General features: G+C 32.2%; 2 protein-coding genes and 1 long non-coding RNA gene across 3 annotated transcripts; 1 reads left to right on the forward strand and 2 right to left on the reverse strand.

Annotated features, from left to right (window-relative positions):
- Positions 1-2,014: 2,014 nt before the first annotated feature.
- Positions 2,015-3,328, forward strand: LOC112772932 (uncharacterized). Its single transcript, XR_003187722.2, has 3 exons — positions 2,015-2,431; positions 2,730-2,832; positions 2,937-3,328. It is a non-coding gene; the product is annotated as an uncharacterized lncRNA (long non-coding RNA).
- Positions 3,329-7,357: 4,029 nt separating this feature from the next.
- On the reverse strand, positions 7,358-11,865 carry LOC112771331 (G-type lectin S-receptor-like serine/threonine-protein kinase At4g27290). The gene is made up of 8 exons (XM_072225228.1): positions 11,211-11,865; positions 9,495-11,130; positions 9,132-9,242; positions 8,869-9,032; positions 8,575-8,785; positions 8,229-8,466; positions 7,988-8,138; positions 7,358-7,896 (listed from the first exon to the last, which is right to left on the reverse strand). Exons 2-8 carry the CDS (start codon positions 10,810-10,812, stop codon positions 7,594-7,596), a joined length of 2,496 nt encoding a protein of 831 aa, XP_072081329.1. The 5' UTR covers positions 10,813-11,130; positions 11,211-11,865; the 3' UTR covers positions 7,358-7,593.
- Positions 11,866-12,409: 544 nt separating this feature from the next.
- On the reverse strand, positions 12,410-12,897 carry LOC112771332 (calcium-binding protein PBP1). The gene has a single exon (XM_025816039.3). It carries the CDS (start codon positions 12,895-12,897, stop codon positions 12,538-12,540), a length of 360 nt encoding a protein of 119 aa, XP_025671824.1. The 3' UTR covers positions 12,410-12,537.
- Between the last annotated feature and the right edge of the window lie 6,109 nt (positions 12,898-19,006).

The following is a 19,006-nucleotide window of genomic DNA, read 5'->3' on the forward strand; positions in this document are numbered from 1 at the left end:
TTATTTTTCAAAAATTTGTGAATAAATATGATTAATTCAGATTTTTAATATTTAAGCATGTGATGCAGTTAAATTATAATTAAATAATTTTTTTTGTTATGATTTTAATCAAATTTTTATTTGATTTTATTATCATGAATTTGGAACATCACAATTTAATTTAAAACATAATTGGTTAAGATCTTATCCAAATTTAGAATTCAAATTTAAAAATAGAATAACTAATTATTCTTAATTCTCATTTAATATTCTCAATTATCATATTATTATTATATTCTTGGTGCTAGTAAAAAATATAATAATATTCTATTTAAATTAATATAATTATTTATTTGATCAAATTAAAATAATAATTAAATAATTCTATAGCAAATATTAGAATACTCGTTAATATGTAACCTCATAGGTTCAATACTAAGCAAATAGTAAATTAGTCATACTAAATTTACTAATCAAGATTGGCATTTAGAAACACTCCTTAACGACTCGAAATTATGAAGTAATATATTTTTACTAAGAACCGAGAAAAACAAAGTATAATTCGTTCATTTTTCTAGCTCTTGGTTAAACCTTAGAGTATGGTTTGATTGTCAAACTCTAACTTGTTACCATTATTATAATGAATGTGAATGACCAAAAAAACTCATTTCTTCGTTTATTTAATTTCCTTGGTCAAGGTTTTATTCATTTCAGCCATTATAATTATAAAGCTCAAACTCTTTACCGAGAGTTGACGGATCTCTTATTGACTAATTATTAATTTTATAAATATTTAAATCTTACTCAATATCCATTTAACTAGCACCCTAGGGTATTAGGTGCCTGGAATCAAAATATAATAAATACATTATTAATTATTATGATAGTCGTAGGTCAAAGAAACTTTAGTATCATATTTATCTTGAGAATATCCTATTGACAAATATGCAGTAATTATAACCATTAGAAATTCTCAGAATGAGTCAGTTCAATGATCATATCTCTATATGTACCATCTGTATATATAATTTAATAAATGAAATCTATTAATCTTCATCTAATGAAATATATATATATTGATCTTTTCACATTATTAATGTTCTTTTTAATAATCATATGACCAAGAATAATTTGGATTAAATTATAAAAGATTTATCTCTCAATATTATGATCACTATCACAATGATAAATCTCTGAATTTAATCAAATACCTTATTATATTAATCTTTTAATATAATAACAATAACAAATTATTTGACACATAATTAATTAAATTATGGCCATACTAATTATTTCCAACAATCTTTCACTTACACGAGAGTCAATCATGATAGATTAGAATTTGAACATACTATTATCTCAATAGGTTTCATTTGCATTATTTTTTGTATGTGTCGGTGTGAGTTTGTATGAGTTGAATGTTCAATAATTATATGCGTCACTCTGTCACTAATTTTTTTTTCTTTTGTATAAATTTGAATAAATTGACCTTTCTTTTTCATGATATCATCTAATTTAGTAAGGCAAAAATTAATTTATTGTAAATTAGAATTTTATTTAAAGATTTGTTGATTCATAAGACGGAATTTAAATCTTCAATACTTGTTAAAGTGCATTAGTGAACTAATTATTAGACCAATTCAAATTAGTTTGAATAAGTTGACTTTATTGTATCTAAAAATTACATTTTTTTTGTTTTGTCACTAATGAATTGACGAGAGTAATATTCATGTTTTTAGCCTTTCTTCTTTTTATTATTTTTTTTTTTGACGTTGTTTTTGTTGGGTCATTACCATGGTTCTGAAAATCGAACCGGATCAACCAGTTCAACCAAAAAAATTGGAAATCGATCATTTAATTGGTTCGGTTGACTATAAAAATCATTTGGCAAAAATGGTTCAAAAACCGGTCGAACCGGCAGTTAACCGGTGAACCGTCAGAACCGATCGGGTTTTTTTAGAGATTTCCGGTTCTGTGGCTACCTCAAAACGGCGCCGTTTAAGTTTATATAAAAACAAAAAAAAACCCATGCCCTGCCCCAATACCCCCGTATTTGCCATCCCAGACCCCACCCCTCTCTTTCTCTCTGAAAATTGGAGAACCCTAATCCCCAAACGGCCAAACTCCTCTCCTCCGAACTTCGAACGTAGCCTGTAGCCACCATTTCTCTTCGAAGTCATCGTCACTCTTCTCCTCCGCACAGACGGTGGGTGCGATGTCGCGTGTGGAAGGCTGGAAGCTCTGTTCGGTGGAAGTTCGAACGCAGCCCGCAACCGTCATCCCTCTTCTCATCCTTCCTCATTTCGCTGCCGTCGTAGGAAGGTCTCCTACTCTCCTCTCCTCTCCTCTCATCGTTCTCGGTCATCGTCTCCTCTGTTCGACCTCTCTCTCTGTCTTTGCCTGTAGTTCCCGCTCCTCCGTCGCCGTCACTTCCTTTCTTCCCTTACCGCCAGTAAGCACTGTTGCTTGGAATTATTTTTGCTTGTTTTGTAATTTGCACTGTTATTAATAATATTGAGTTGCTGAATGCTGATTTGCAGATTTTGTTAATACTTTTGTTAATTCTGGATTTGCTGATTTTGTTAATACTGGATTTGCTGATTTTGTTAATTTGAACTGGCTTTACTGATTTTCAGTTGCTGAATGATTCTGTATTTTTTTCTGAGTTAATTTTGGTCATGTTTTTACACTTCAGGCTCTCATGTTTTTGCTTTTCTTTTGTATTGATGTTGAAAATGCAATTCTCATAGTGGATAGAGTAAGTTTCTAAACCCAATAAGAAAGCAGTTAATAAAGCATTGTTAGGTGCAAAAGAAGCTATGCTTGAGATTAGATGAGGCTGCAGGTGTTCCTGTAAGTTCTTTTCATTGATTTTACACTTATTATTATGCTTCTTCTGTCTGAATGATGTTGATTATAAATGGGATCTGCTGCTAGTAACTACTGTTTCTTTGCAGTTCATGCAGATTGAACCAGAATCACAAACAAAACTTTTGGATGCTACACTGAACTTGGAAGGAGTGTTGTTGGCTGGAGTTCCAGGAGCACCAGGAACAGGAGGATTTGATGTTGTCTTTGCTGTTACTTTGGGAGATTCAAGCAACAATGTGAAAAAAATATGGAGCTTACTCAATGTTATTTAATATTTAAAATTATTGAATTTAATTATTTGAAATTGTATATTAAATTTTTAATAATTTTATTTAATATTTAATTAAACCGATTGAACTCCGGTTGAATCTCGGTCGAACCGTTAAACCAGTGAATCAGTCACCTTACCGGTTTGTTGACCGGTTCGGTTTTCGCAACCTTGGTCATTACATACAGAGTGGTGTTTTTGTTTGTTTCAGTTTCTCTCTCATTTTGGGCTCACTATTCAGGGCTAGACCTTTCATTATAAGATCTGAAAAGACCAAATTAGACCGGGCCAAACTAAACAATTGTAACTTATATTTGTTAACATGACTCGCATTATTGTAAGTAACCAAAAAGGGAAAAAAGAAAATACACGAGTCACTCACATGGCTGTTTGGATTCTGTCAAGACTGCAGAGGACTGATTCATGTGGAAAATATGTTGGTTCTTGGTTGACATTCCTTAAGAGGGCAGATTAAGATATTGTAATAATTTCTTGTGTGTGTGTGTGTGTTTTTTTTTCAGTTTCCCATGTAATGCAAGTGCTGGTGGTAATGGTATTGTTGTTTCTGGTATTCAGTGAGTCTTGAAATGGAAAGAGTAAAGCAACTTGATATTTCTTGAATGGTATGTGTAAGATGGCTGAGCCATATTTTATACTTGCACAAATAAATGGATCACTACTTTTATCCAAGTAAGATAAACATAGCAACCCTATATTTAATGTATATAAACTTTTGTTTATTTATTTTTTTTGCAATCGTTGATGAATGCTTGACGAAGAAACTCTGATCTTCTTGCAGAGTAAACTGGTGAGAAGGTGTAGGTGACACCATGTGAGACAGTGAGAGTAAGAAACTCTGTCTCACGGTTTAAAATGAGTCATAACCGGCGCTTAGGAAAATAATCTCCTAGCAAGTCTAACAAAGTCAAATATAAGTTGAATAAGAAAATTACAAATATTTTACAAGTTCTAAAATAAATAATTATACATATTTAACAAAAATTAAAATAATTAAGAATTGTTGGATCCTGCCTGTGACATATGGAGCATATACATCTAAAAATTCGACAAAAATAGATACTCATTGCAGATCGTGACTATTGATTAGAATGTTTCACATAGTCAAGCATTTGTTCCTAAAAAATATTTTTAGAAAAATGGATGAGTTTCGCAACTCAGTGACTAGACAATACATTTATAATTCACATGAGACCATATAAACATTATTATTAAAGTAATTTTAATTAGAAAATAGTAGTTGATAATAATAATAAGTGAATCAATAAGAAAGTTCTCATACAGAAATCAAATCAAAAGTTCACACTTGGGCGGCTCCACCTCTAAGGGTAGCCCTTTCCTCTCATGTGTTCTAATAGAATAACAGATCTAACGTGTGGCCTACACGTTAGGCTAGCAACACTCCTACTAGTTGGGGTCTGAGTTAGATGCATCTAAGTTAACGGCGGTTTTTTAATACGAGTCTCCCAAACCAATTCAAAACATATAATTTCAAATACAACCAATCATTTGACCTTTCAAGTATATAAGATATCGAATCAAATCAAATAATACATTCTCATAAAAAATCCCTTTCAATTATATGAATGTCGAATATACTATAAAAATTCAGAGTATATAAGTGAATATCAACAATATTTCAATGTTCCAAAAATACATATTCAAATAAAATTCGAATATTCAAAAATAATACAAACTTCATAAAAAAATATATGGTCTCACAAAAAGATATTCAAGTAAGATAAAAAAGTTTAAAATAGTGCAAAACTTCATAAAAAATATATACAGTCTCATATGCAGATTAAAAATTTGAATTTCACAAAAATAAATATTTAGTTCTAATAAATTCATTATTAAAATCAAATTCAAATCCTTGGTTAATAACTTGTAAGTATAGTCATAAATTCAAGCAGCATATATCAAAATAATTATAGATGTAAAGGCAAATAATTATAAATGTAAAGCCTACTCACAACGTGGTCCTAAGGGACCGAAAAGACCAAACCCAAAGTGCGAAATTAACGGGTGAGGAGGATCGATGTAAAATGAAATGAAAAGACACAGGATTTGGACTGGGGCAGTGGAAAGTTGCGGCTGCAACAACAGCAACATCCATTTCTTATTGCAACGTCAATGATCATAGCACCCAGAGAAAATATTGGATTCAAATTGAATGGAAGACAACAAGAAATAGTGTTGGAAAATCCAAGGTAAAGCAGAGGTTCAATAAAATCAGAATGGCAGGATACGGAAGTGAAACAGATTCAAGGAAAAAGAGCGAACCAGAACGGCAACAATGGCAGCGGACAGCTCGACAGTAGCAAGGAGGTACGGCGGCAAGGTGGCAGCGCTGCTTCTTCTCCCTCACGAACTCGCCTCCTTCTCCCTCCTCTGTTCGCGGCTCACGGCGGCGGCAACAGCTTCATCAACAGCGACGCAGCAGTGGTGAGGGAATGGCAGTCTCCGACGGCGTGCTAGGCAGCAACCAGGCGTGACAGAGCTGGCGGCGTCCTCTCCTCCATCGCGTTTCCCGCAGCGGCAGCTCTCTGCCTCAACGTCTCACTCTCTCCCCTCTTCGTCAGCGCTGACGGCAACGCGTGGGACAGCGGCTCCACGACGGTAAGGCGCGATGCCGGTGTGCTCCAAGGCGACGACAGTGACGGCGGACAGCCTCCCCTTCCTCTCTTCTCTTCTCCGTTTCCTCATTCTCCCCTTTCTCTTTTCTTTGCTTCCGTTCCTTCTCCCTCTTTCTCTGAAATGTGTGTGTATGTGTGTAAGAGGGAGAGTGTGAGTTTTATTTTGAGATTAGGGTTAGGGTTTGATAAAAGGGATAAGGGTAGAATAGGTATTTTGATAAAATTAGAGGGTAAATCTAAAATGTTTCCACAAAAAAAAAAAATCTTGGGATATTACATTCTACCTCCCTTGGAAAAATTTTCTCCCTCAAAAATTAATACAGTATAAAAAATGTTACATGGTTTTAGCCTTTTACCAAGCATGAGAAAGGAGTATAATCAGGTGCAAAAGTTACAACATAGGTGTGTTAAAATGATGCAGTTGACATTAACTGACTCCTGTTCCCTAGACAACTCAGATATACAAAGCCTTCATTCGTCAATCTCTTCAAAATTCAATCTTACTTTATAATCTCCTTAGTTTTGTTGTTTGTATCCATGGTAGCAACCAATCTTATGTCAAGCCTTGGAATTATAATTTTCCAAACTTCAGCATTGATAAGCTATGGTCACGGTTTAAGGAGGGGTGATCATAGGGGCTATGATCACGGTTTTCGGGAGGGGTAACCATAGAGGTTATGGTCACGGTCAAAACCGTGGCAATAAATAAGGCTATGGTCACGGTTTTTGGGAGGGGTGATCTTAGAGGTTATGGTCACGGTCAAAACCATGACCATAGATATGGCTATGGTCACGGTTTTTGGTGGGGTGACCATAGATAAGGCTATGATCACGGTTTTGAGAAGGGGTGACCATAGAGGCTATGGTCACGGTAAAAAAACGTGGCCTAAAGTGCTATAATTTGATCATAGAAACCGTAACTATAAATAAAAAAAACTGTGGCCATAGGTCTATGGCCACGAGAGAATAGGCTACGGCAGAAAAACCGTGACCATAGACCTATGGTCACCCTTTTCACTAGCTATGGTCACAGTTTTTCACCGTGACCATAAATTTTTTTTTTTTTTGTAGTGACATTTCAGTCACACTTTCTTTTAAACATTTTGTCAATCAGAATTTCAACCGATGATTTGTAAATATTCTGAACTAATCATCATATATGTATCTAATGCTTTATAAATACTTTTATTATATCTATATAATTTATGATATTATATTATTATTTAGCTTTTCTTCTATTAATGATGCTATTTTGATGAAGATCCTTTGGAGAATTCTGAGTGAATAATAAGAAGCACTATGGGCGAATGTTCTTTATACCCAAGTATGGTAGATAGCATAATCTTGCTTGGAGATTGGAATAAAAAGGGCCATTGTTGAAACAGATGTTGTAATGATTTCTTGTGTGCTTTGAATTTATATGGTTTGAATATCTCAGTCATGCCTTTTTGGTTGATTCTGGTCTTGAAATGGAAAAGAGTAAATCAACTTGATATTTCTGGAATGGTATGTGTGAGATGATTGAGCCATATTTTATACTTATACAAATAAATGCACCACTATTTTTATCCAAGTTAGGACCATCTGAAAAAAATCTTGATGGATGAACCTATATTATAAAAACAAAGAAGAGACAAAATAAGCTAATTCAATTACAAATACAATGGAAATCTAAGAAAAACACCACCTACATATACAAATGCTACATCTATAGTTCCATTCCCAATTGTGTGCATATCAAAGTAGAATAAGTGGTACTATTAAAACACAACATAATGTGCACAACACAAAGATCTAAGTTGGTGTTACATAAATGATCCACTAACGAGGCTCTAACATCGTGACACTGATTTCATTGGTAGAAGAAGATATTTGTTTGCTAGAAGAATCTACTTCAAAAGAGTACTTCTCAGTGAGGAAAGCAGGTTCCTTAGGTTGGGACAAGGGACCCTCACTTCCTAGCATCACAACCACATTTGACATTGTTGGCCTATCTTCAGGGTTCTGTTGCACACATAGAAGACTTATGTGGATGCAACGCAATGCTTCTGATAAATCACATGAATTCTCCATGCAAGGATCAATCAACTCTAGTGGCCTGTTTTCTTTCCACAGTATCCATGCCTAAAACATTTAAAACACATGTCATTATCAATTAAGGTTTGTTAATTGCAACAAGGAAAAGGTAAAACCACTATTTTTTTTTTCCACTTACATGTCCGATAAGGTTTATATAGTTCTTTGATTGAGAAAATCCTCTGTTCTTTTTACCACTTACTATCTCCAAAAGTAATACGCCATAGCTAAAGACATCGGATTTGACTGAGAATAGTCCATGAATAGCATATTCAGGTGCCATGTAGCCGCTAAAAGGAAATATTAGAAAAGAATAATTGTAGAGATTGTTATTAGGCAGCGATAGATGAAAGTTACAAAATATAGTGATGTTAACTTACTATGTTCCAACCACCCTATTTGTATTTCCTTCTGTTTGATCACCTCCACAAGTTTTAGCCATGCCGAAATCGGATATTTTGGGATTCAACTCGCTGTCAAGTAACACATTACTCGCTTTAAGATCTCTATGTATTATCCTTAACCTAGAATCTTGATGAAGATAAAGCAGTCCTCGTGCAACTCCGCAAATGATGTTGAAGCGCTTAGACCAATCTAAAACTTTACTTTTGGCATGATCTGTCAAGAACAGCAGTATTATTAACTCAACCCCCAACAAATATATTCAAATGTTATGAAGACAATGGAAAAGTACACTTTTAAAAAGAAAAGGGAAGATATTCATACCAAAGATAATAGAGTCTAGGCTTTTGTTAGGCATGTATTCATAGACAAGCATCTTCTCATCTCCTTGAATACAGCATCCAAGAAGCTTAACAAGATTTCGATGCTGAAGTTTAGCAATCAATATCACTTCATTCTTAAATTCATTCAATCCTTGTCCAGAACTCCGTGAGAGTCTCTTCACAGCAATTTCTTGTCCATCTGCTAAGGTACCCTATAGTTTTTCATACATAATAATCACATAATCAACATATAACTTAATTAACAAGTTATAAACTCAACAAGATTCGTAATTACCATGTATACGGTTCCGAATCCACCTTCTCCAAGTTTATTGCTGAATGAGAAGTCACCAGTTGCTTTGACAATTGTAGCAAGATCAAAGATTGGAAGCTCTAGATCTTCTTTATCACCTTCATCATCATGTTTCTCCACCAATAACTTCTTCTCTGTGTTCTTAGCTGTAGTAAATCCATAATGATCAACAATATGCAATTAACAACCACCACAACCACAAGCACATAAACATTAAAATGTTAAGCCAATAGTAAGAAAGCTACCTCTTAAGCTTATGATTCTCTTGCCTATAAAGTACAAAACCAGAGACACCACAATTACTGAGGCAAGGCTGATTGATATCACTGCCAACTTCATGTTATGACCTCTCCTACCTTCATGATTTAAGCATAAAAGAGCAAAGTCAGTTATGTAGAAAATAAAAGAAAGAAAGAAAAGGTTAAGGCAAATGCAGAGAAACACAGCAGAGTGAAAAATCATTTCTAACTTCCTAAATCCTAATCATAGTTACTAGAAAGCTAGCATGAGGACTAGTATACGGTTCTTTTTGGTATCTGTGATTAAATTACAAGTATTTCCTTGAAAAGAATACGGTAATGAATACATGAAGGGATCAAGAATCTTACCTATCGCCGAGCTTTTCATTCGAATATAAACATCTTGACCACCACCACCAGAAAACTGTCGAATATCTTGGAGCTCACTGAACCACATTAAACAGCCACTACCTTCTCCTCTAACATCCGAATTCGCATACGCTTTACAGGAACAATTCTTCAAGCATTTATCCCTGCATTGATTAAGATTCATACTCTGATTGACCCAAGAATGTGAAGTATCTGGATACTTCAATCCACTGAATTTCATAAACCCATCTTTGCTGGTATCATTACAGCTCAATTTGTCAGTAAGTATGCATCCTTGAGTCCAATCCATCATGTCCCAACTCTGCTGCGATTTAGGCTCAAAACCTGTCAAACACTGGCACACTGGCGAATCACCTATGATACAATTTGAATTAGGACCACAGAGACTATAAGAGTCACAGTTATCTCTAGGCACAGAAGCATATAGCCTCCAAGATTTGGCATCTTGAATCCAAATATATCGCTGGCGAGTAAGCAATGTTTGGTTCATAACAACCCTTGAAATCATAGACTTATTTGTGAGATTGAATGTGTAGTAAACTTCATCATTGTTGGATACAAACTTGAACTCGAAAAGCGGATTAGTCTTCAACTCCTGCGCACCGCTGAATCCAATACCAATCCATGGACCGCCACGATAGAATTCATCAGAGCCTTTCCACATCATAACTTGAGGAACACCTACAATTGAGATACTCCAAGAAAAGTCACCTGGTGATGGATCATCCCAATTCTTCCAAGCCGTTACACGCCTCTCTAGACCAGTTTTAAGGTCCCATCCTAGCTTCATTCCTGGCAAGAGTGTGTCACAAGGGTAATCAAAGCTTTGCCATAGAAATTGTTCAGGATCTTGGTCAGTTTCATCTCTCAGAACTAGATTCCCGGAATCTAAGAGCTGAAGAATTGGACTCTGCGCCTTCTTTGTTGACTTTGCTGACCAAATTACACTGCCATTTTGGTTAACTAGATCAAGATTTCCCTCATTGTTTATATGCAGCATGCTAGATTTTTCTTTGACAGGGTTGGCTCTATTTGCAACCCAAACAACTGTTCTTACTGGAATATTATGGTACCATATCCCCAAGTAACGGTTTTCAGAACTTCCGGGGCTGAAGAAACCAAATTCAAAGCTTCCACCTTGTGAAACCAAGGTTTTCCCTTCAGGAAGTTGCTGAGACATGGAAATTGAATGAGTTTCACTTGAGACATGTTGAGAGAACAAGAGAATCTCACTGAGAAGAAGCAAGAATAGTGGAAGATGATTCTTCTTCAAACTTTGATTGTCCTGATTATCCATAAGCTTTGATAGAAAAGAGAAAAGAAAGATTTCTATCAAAATGAAAAGAAAAGAAAAGACAGATAGATAGAAAGGTTAAGAACATGAAATGAAACTCTCTCTCTCTCTCTCTCCTGACTCAGTGTTTTGGACTTTGGTTGAAACTTGTGACGTATCAATGTGTGTAGTTTTGTCTGTTCTTGCTACCATGAAAAACGTGACGCAACCTTCCTATAATTCTGGCATCAGATCCTCTTCGGATGTTGGAAAAAATGGCTGCAAGAGATTGAGATTCTTGTGGAATTCTAAAATATCTTCTGCTATTTTGGTATGAAAATGCTACATGAAAAACGTTGGAGTCAATGAGTGGAAACAAGTCAACACTAAAATGCACTGAAAGGAAAAAGTTGATGACTTACCACAGTAAAGTTGTTTGAAACAACTGAACATCAAGAATATATTAGAAAAATAAACATAAGTAGGTGGTTTTCAATTAGATAAATAAATAAATAACTGCAGCAGGTACAATTCTGAAATGAAATGCTCCTAATCTCTGAATTGACATTCATGAATGGCTAGTGGAAATTTCACAATTTATTCTATATGCATATTTTATTTTATCAGGTAGAAAGATTTGTGTTAACAATTTTCCTTTTAGACACAGATACTGTCTAAAAAATCAGGAGTTCAAATTTGGTATGCAAACTTTGAAGAATATCTCTGTGTTTATCCTATCAATCAGTATCAACTTTACTTGCCTCACAGGTTAGTTGTGAACATCAAAGGCCATAAAGTAAGTTTGATTCTTTTTCCAATCTTGATAATGATACTGATTCTAGAATTAAGGAAATATGTAACTATATGGACAGTTGAGAAATTTTGCATGTCAGGAGTCACTTTCTGTTATAGCTTCTTCAAATATTTCCTAGGTATTGTCCAAAATTTTTCATTCTAGATTCTAGAAGCACAAGATGAATCAAACAAATAAATATATACATATATGCCACTTGTGAGAGTGGATCCTCTCCAGTAAAAAAAAAAAAACTAGATGGTGTCCAGTATAAGATCTCATCTTTCATTGTTTTCTCTCCTATTTAATTTTGATCCCACTTATAGAATTAAAGATGAGAGATCACGCTTTATTCCTTCAAATATTAAAAAAATAGAGAGGATCCATTCCTGCCACTTGCTGTTCTTGATGCATCAATAATTCAATATGCATTAAGAATTAGTCCACAAAGAAGTCAATAAAGGGCATAATGGAGTTGAAAAGTCCACACCAAAATACAGCTTTTGAAAATAACTCTCCCTTATGAGCTGCAAGGCCTATTAAAGTTTTGAGTGACAAATATTTAATAACCCTCTTTTATTTTTCATTGGTGTTCTCTCTCTTATTTACTTGTTTTTTTTTTATTCTGTGATTAGTTGAGTCAAGTCTATATAGGTGGTCGCTAATTTGGACTAATTCACAACCAGTTCATAACAGCTTTTTTATCAAGGCCAGCATCAGAAATTGTACCAAACGAAACCATAAATTTCTCAGATCTGAAAAGGGGTAATGATTTTTTGTTAGCAGTTTTAAGCATAGCAATAATTGTATTGAGCTGAAAATAACATATCAAAATGAATCACGTCTTCTGTCATTTCATTTAATTTCACATCTTTCTCTTTCAATTCTTACACAAAGATATGGTAAAATAAAATTAGCCCCAAATGACTAAAATTAATTGTAAAAAGGAAAAAAAATTAGAAAGAATAATCTTGGAGTTCTTGTTGAAGAACATGGTCGAGCCACAACTTTGAACCTTCCATGAGTTCAGGGCTCAATCTGAACATCAAAACACAGAACTCCATCTGGTTGAGTGCACCATCACCATCAAAGTCCCCTTCCAAGACCATTGACTTAAGGTCCTCATCACTCAACCCTTGAAGGCCAAGCAAAGCTGAATTCTTCTTGAGGCTCTCAAACGTTATAACCCCTTTATCTGAATCCTTCAAGAGATTGAAACCGTTGCATAGCTCATCAATTAGGCCATCCCCACCAAGCTTGTTGGCCATGAAGGGCAAGTAGTCTTGGAACTGAGTCTGAGAGTTTTGTGCAGCCATAAATACAATCAAATTAAAATACCAACTTGAAGAAGAGAGAAAAATAAATGGTTAATTGGTTATTGAAGGTATGAGTATGGTGGATGAAAAAGTGAAGGTATGAGTATATATAGAGAGATTGGGAATGTTGAGTAGAATTTCCAAGAAAGAGAGGGGAATGAAGAATGGGGCATAGATTCATTGAAGACAACTAAGCAAACAGAAAATGGGGCAAATAAAATAAAATAATAATATAAACTTGGTCAGATACAGAACACACACGGTTTACTTTGGAGTTGGGAGTTCAGTTGCACTTTCATATGAGGTCTTTCCTCGAAGGTTGTCTTCAGGGGTAGAATCGTCCACATGGGGAATTTTGATTCCATTTTGTCTTCTTTTAATACGGCAATTGATTTTGTGGTCTCACTGCTTCGTGGCATGTTCACATTTTTTTTATTTATTACAAAATTTGGAAAATGGCTGGACGGCTCTTCACTGGGACAATGAGCTTCAAGTCCGCAGCATGTTTTTCTTAAACACAATTAATCAAAGTATAATATATATAATCACCAAAATAATTTAGAATCACTTATTAGAGATTCCAATGAGAGTTAGCGAATAGGATGTTTGAAAATGATTAAGAGTAATAATATTTTGTAAGGAGAATTATTTATTATTTAGAGATGATGTTTTTTAATTTGTGATGTGAGTTAAGGGTTATTATACATTAGATTTGGGTTAATTTTTTTGTATATTGAAAAAATGTTGGTGTAATATTCAATTATTAGATTTTATGGTATTTTTTAAAATTGTTAGAGTAAGTTAAAATATACAATATAAAGAGACATATTATCAATACAATGGGACGTATTATACTGTTTCTACAATTTTAAAAAATATCATAAAATCTAATGATTGAGTATTACACCAACATTTTTTTAATATACAAAAAAATAAAATTTAGAATTAGCATGTTGACTTTCGTTTGATTATAAAAAATGTAAACACGGTGACAGACATTATACCAAAAATGACAATAAAATTAATCATCAAAGTTTCCTTCTCTTTAAGAGAAATTTAAGAATAATTTTAAAATGAGACTATCCTTCTGTTTACCTTTAATTTTTTTTAACTTATTTAATTCATAAAAACAATAATTAAAAGTTATTAAATGTTGATATATAAATATATAATACGTATTTATATTTTAGTTATAATTTTTACATAAAAATTATGTTAATTATTTTTACATAAGCAATTGCTATAATAAAACATTAATTAACAGTATTTATTAAAATTATCAATCACTAAAAGTTTATACTTTTATATTACAAAAATTCACTAGAAGCATAATATTTTTTATGTTAGTTCTTAAATTGATATTTGGTTGATGTCACTAGTTTGACGACTTTGCGTGGCGGAGTAAACACTTGATAGGGAAACGGAGCTAAATGGTAGGTCAACTACGAAAACTCCAAGTCAATCTAGAAGAACCATGGCTAGCAAGAAAAAACACTGCCGTGTCTAGGACTTGCAACGAGAAGGGTTGCATAGAGTTTATGTTTTTAAATTTGCTCTTATTTTATTTTTTTTGGGATTTCACAAATATAATATAGCACATTTAACATAATTATAAAAATTCAGCAATATAAATAATAGTAATAAAAATTTAAAAATTATACACAAATATCAAAAGTTAAACTGAAAGCCAAATTGAATAAACAACTTAACTAAAACCTTCTAAAAAGAAAAAAAACAAAAAAAAATAAGAAATTATTTTAAAAATATCTTATAAATAAATTATTTTATATTTATCTTTTAATTAAAAATATTTATTTTAAAATTATAATAATAGACAGCTTTTAGAAGAGGATAAATCACTGTTTTTTTAATTTTTTATAAATATTTTAAATAATTTTTTAAAAAATCACAGGTTAATTTTAAAAATTATATCAAATAATAATAAAAAATTTTTTATAATTTAAAAGTTATATTAAAAAGGGCTTCTTCAAATGGGCCTCGAGTATTGGTGCCTTTTATATTTTTTGTCAAAAATGGAGTTTTTGGTTAGGTTATCATTAGCCCAATAATCTTTTCTTGATGCTAACGTTACAAGCGAACACTACAACAATGCTCAAACTCAAAAATCCCCACTAGTAAAAACTCCAGAAATTCTTCTTAGCCTCAACTATAATCAATACAAACATTGGTCTGGCCCAGACCAAAATAAAAATTAAAAAAAAAAAACATCGGTCTAGCTATGGTGGTATCATTAACTCCCAAGAGTAGGGGTGGCAATGGGTAGAGTAGGATAGGGTTTGGAGTCAACCCTAACTCTATCTGCGAGTTGAGATTTTTATATAAACTCAACCTTATCCTACCCGCGAATTGAGAATATCTCAACCCTAACTCTATCCGCTCTTAACCCGCGGGTATCCGACCCTACCCACGGGTTACAAAAAAAGATGTAACATTATTATATAACTTGATAATTTACAATAAAACTTATTTTTTATGTAAAAAAAAGTTTATTAAATTATCAATTAATGATCTTCTTTTAATGATTAAGGATCTTTTGCATTTAGTGAGAGGTCTTTGGTTCAACGTCCACTTAAAACATTTTTATATAAGTATATAACATATACATATATAGGATGTGGGTTAGTCGGGTAGGGTTGAGGTTCAACCCGCACCCTACCCGACCCGCACAGAATTCTACCTGCACTCTATCCTACCCGTTGCGGATCGAGTTGGCAACCTACCCGACTGGATGAGGTCGGGTTGCGTACCCGTGGGTAGGGTACATATTGCCACCCCTACCCAAGAGTCCCTGAAATTATTGGTGGTTACTGATTTGAAGATGCTACCATAGCTGGTTTTGAGATTAACTAGGGGCGAATAGAAATCTTTGCTCAGCAATTAAGAAAAAAAAAAAAACTTTGTTCAAGAACTAATTTAGGTTAGTCAAGTGATTAATTCACTCATCTATTTAAGTAAGTATTTGGGATTTAAATTTCGCTTTGTACATGCAGCAACTCATTGACCAATGATAAATTTTTAAATAGAACTCAAATCCACGACGAAATTATCCTTAACCTGTCCGATTGGAGAATCTCAACCAAAAAAAATTCTTTGCTCAGCGGAATTACTATTTTGTATTTTCCTTTTCTCCCGGTTTTTGTGAGAGGAATTAATTGCGTTAATAGCTGGAAGAAGAAATAAGAATAGACATAACAATAGACAAAGTCCTACTTGACCAAAAGCAAAAATCTCAAGTCCTCAAGAAATTTAGATAAGATATTTTTTTATTTTCAAAAATTATTTCTGTTAAATAAATTGATCTCTTTTATTATTTTAAAGGAGGCTAATTTATTTTAGAATAAATTTTTAAAAATTGAATTATTTTATAATAAAATTATTATAAACCTATTTATTCATATGTATATTAAAAATTTTATTAAAAATGACAAAAGAATCAATTAATTTGAAAATATAAATATCTGCTCTAAATCATCTAAAATTTTAAAAAATAATTTAGATATTTACTCTAAATATAAATATCAATGTTTGTTTGAAGGAACACGTTCACTATCAGTTAAATTATATAAAGGAATTAGTTAATATAAATTCTAATCAATTAAAAATATTTCTATAAAAATATATAAAATTTAAATTTTAATATATATTAAAATAAAAGTTTAAATTTTTTATTAATATTGGTATATATTTTTCGAGTATACACTAGTTAAATTCTTAACCTAAATATTATATAAACTAAAATAAATGAACATTACAAATTTACAATCTACTCATTAAATAATTATATGTTTAAGATTAAAATGCTAACTTAAAATTTTTATTTTTTCAATATGATTTTTCTTACCTTTAATACATTAGAGAAATTTAATACAAATTTACTCTAAAATAAATTAAAAAATAAAGTTAGTACTAAGGTGGCTTGCGGAAGTATATTAAGAGACTATGAAAAAAATGTTTTAGCGTATTACAATGCAAATTTAGGTAGTTGTAGGATGATTCTAATAGGGTTTTGAGTATTTTATTGGGTTTAAATTTGATCTTAAATAATATATATATATATATATATATATATATATATATATATAGAAGTGGATTTTAAAATATAATAGTAAGTTTCTGTTTAAAAAAAAAGTGTTAATTTTGGTTGAAACATCCATCATGAGTTTTGAGAAGCGAATACTTACATTGTGTAAATAAACTAATATAACAAGGACATGAATTTTAATTGAGATGTCATTTTTTCTTTTTTAATTCTCTCATGTAATTTTTAAATTTTCATGCAGACTTCATTAAAATGATATTTTTTAAGATAGTTTTTGTCATTTTTTTTATGTTTTATTGTTTATAAAAAAATTAATTTATATTATATAATATTTTTAGTCAATAATTAAATATCTTTAGTTTAATAGTCTAATATTATATTTTTAATTAAAACTTTTAAATATGATTAATTAATTATTAGTCTAAAATAATAAATTTTATATTAATCATATAATATTATTCATTATATTATACTTGCTCACTAAATCCATATAAAAATAACATTATTATAATTTGAACTCTTTTGTATAGGATTTGAATTCATCCTTCCACGAAGAGATAATTAGAAATGATACCTATCTGTGGATACTAATTATATATATATATATTAAGTGAATGTTAAATTAAGAACTTCTACCATAATATAAAAGACTTTTAACAATTGAGTCAAGGTTATCATTATATTTTGTTTATATAAAAATTAATTATATTTGGTGATACATAAATATTAAATTATAGCACAAATTTTAATTTTTTTACTGAGATTATCCCTACTTAATAACTCACTCTAATCTCTTCTTTCAATCTTTTTGTGTCTTTTCGTTGAAAATTCTTACTCCCTCGACTATTTTTTTTGCCGATGTTCTGTGTCCGTGCTCGTGTTAGCCGTGGTCGTCGTACTCGTGTGTTTTCTTTTATGTTTGTTCTTTGTTGTACTATATAAAATTGAACATTTAATATTAATTATATTGTTTGTGTTAAATTTTTAATTTATATACTTATTTAATTATATAATAATATTATATCTTTCTATTAATACGTAAATAGAATTAACTTCAACATATTAAATGGGAGTACGTACTCCTCATATAACGTTCCATGAGTTCATCCACATTCTGTTAGGGTTTCACTGCGCCACCTCCATGGTTGCACCTTTGTCTTTTCTTCGTTAAAGTCTTTTCCATTTTCTTCTACTTTCTTCTCTTAATTTCTTTCAAACTTAGTTCCCTAATTTTTGTTTTCTCTCCCAATTCATTCCTCTTTTAATTCTTTCCGTTTTCTAATTCACTCATTTCATATATCTTATTTCCGTCTGGAATCATTAAATACCAATTCTGATTTTCTCTACCCATGAACAACAAATCAGAGACTCAAAACTCTCGTATAATTGATAGGATGATTTGATCGTTTTAGCTTATGAAGATGTTTCTGAAGGAATTCAAGCCTGTACACGGAGCCTGTCCGGAAGAATTTTCTCAGATCGGATCTTTTCCGTAGGTACCATGGGAGGAGCTCTCTATGCAATATGGAATAAACCAGAAGGATTCAGAGTAGTCGAAAAATCCAGGAACCAGTTTCAATTTTTCTTTGAGAATGACTCTGATGTGACTCGAATTGAGAGGGGTTCGCCTTGGTTATTCAAGAGTTTTGTTATTCATGTTCGCAAATGGAGGATAATCACATTTCTTCTTTTTCTGTATGGGCACAATTTTGGAGATTGCCTGAACAATACAAAACGCTTGAGGTTGGCCGAAAATTGGATGGAAGACTTGATCAAATTGAAGATGTTGCTCTATTTGAAGTTAGAGGCAAAGATACATGCATAGTGAAGGCTAAAGTGGAATTGAACGGTGATAAAGAGTGAGGGATACATTGAAATTGCTTGATCCTAATCAGAAAATGCTGGAAATTAAAGTATGCTATAAACGTATAGGTATGTTCTGTACTTATTGTGCAAAATTGGGGCATGAATCTAAGAACTGCCAATTTTTTATTGATGATTCTGCCCAAAACAATATCAAAAAAGATAGAGTTGGTGAATGGCTTAAGG

The sequence above is a fragment of the Arachis hypogaea genome, chromosome 18 (genome assembly GCF_003086295.3).
Source record: "Arachis hypogaea cultivar Tifrunner chromosome 18, arahy.Tifrunner.gnm2.J5K5, whole genome shotgun sequence".
Classification (NCBI taxonomy): domain Eukaryota; kingdom Viridiplantae; phylum Streptophyta; class Magnoliopsida; order Fabales; family Fabaceae; genus Arachis; species Arachis hypogaea.

What these genes read in the sequence shown, in the direction of transcription:
- LOC112771332 (XM_025816039.3), bottom strand. Translation starts at nt 12,897, where the DNA reads ATGGCTGCACAAAACTCTCAGACTCAGTTCCAAGACTACTTGCCCTTC.
- LOC112771331 (XM_072225228.1), bottom strand. Translation starts at nt 10,812, where the DNA reads ATGGATAATCAGGACAATCAAAGTTTGAAGAAGAATCATCTTCCACTA. An exon ending in GAGAATCATAAGCTTAAGAG is followed by an intron (nt 9,033 to 9,131) that starts GTAGCTTTCTTA and finishes GATTTACTACAG; the next exon opens with CTAAGAACACAGAGAAGAAG. An exon ending in AATAGGGTGGTTGGAACATA is followed by an intron (nt 8,139 to 8,228) that starts GTAAGTTAACAT and finishes ATTTCCTTTTAG; the next exon opens with CGGCTACATGGCACCTGAAT.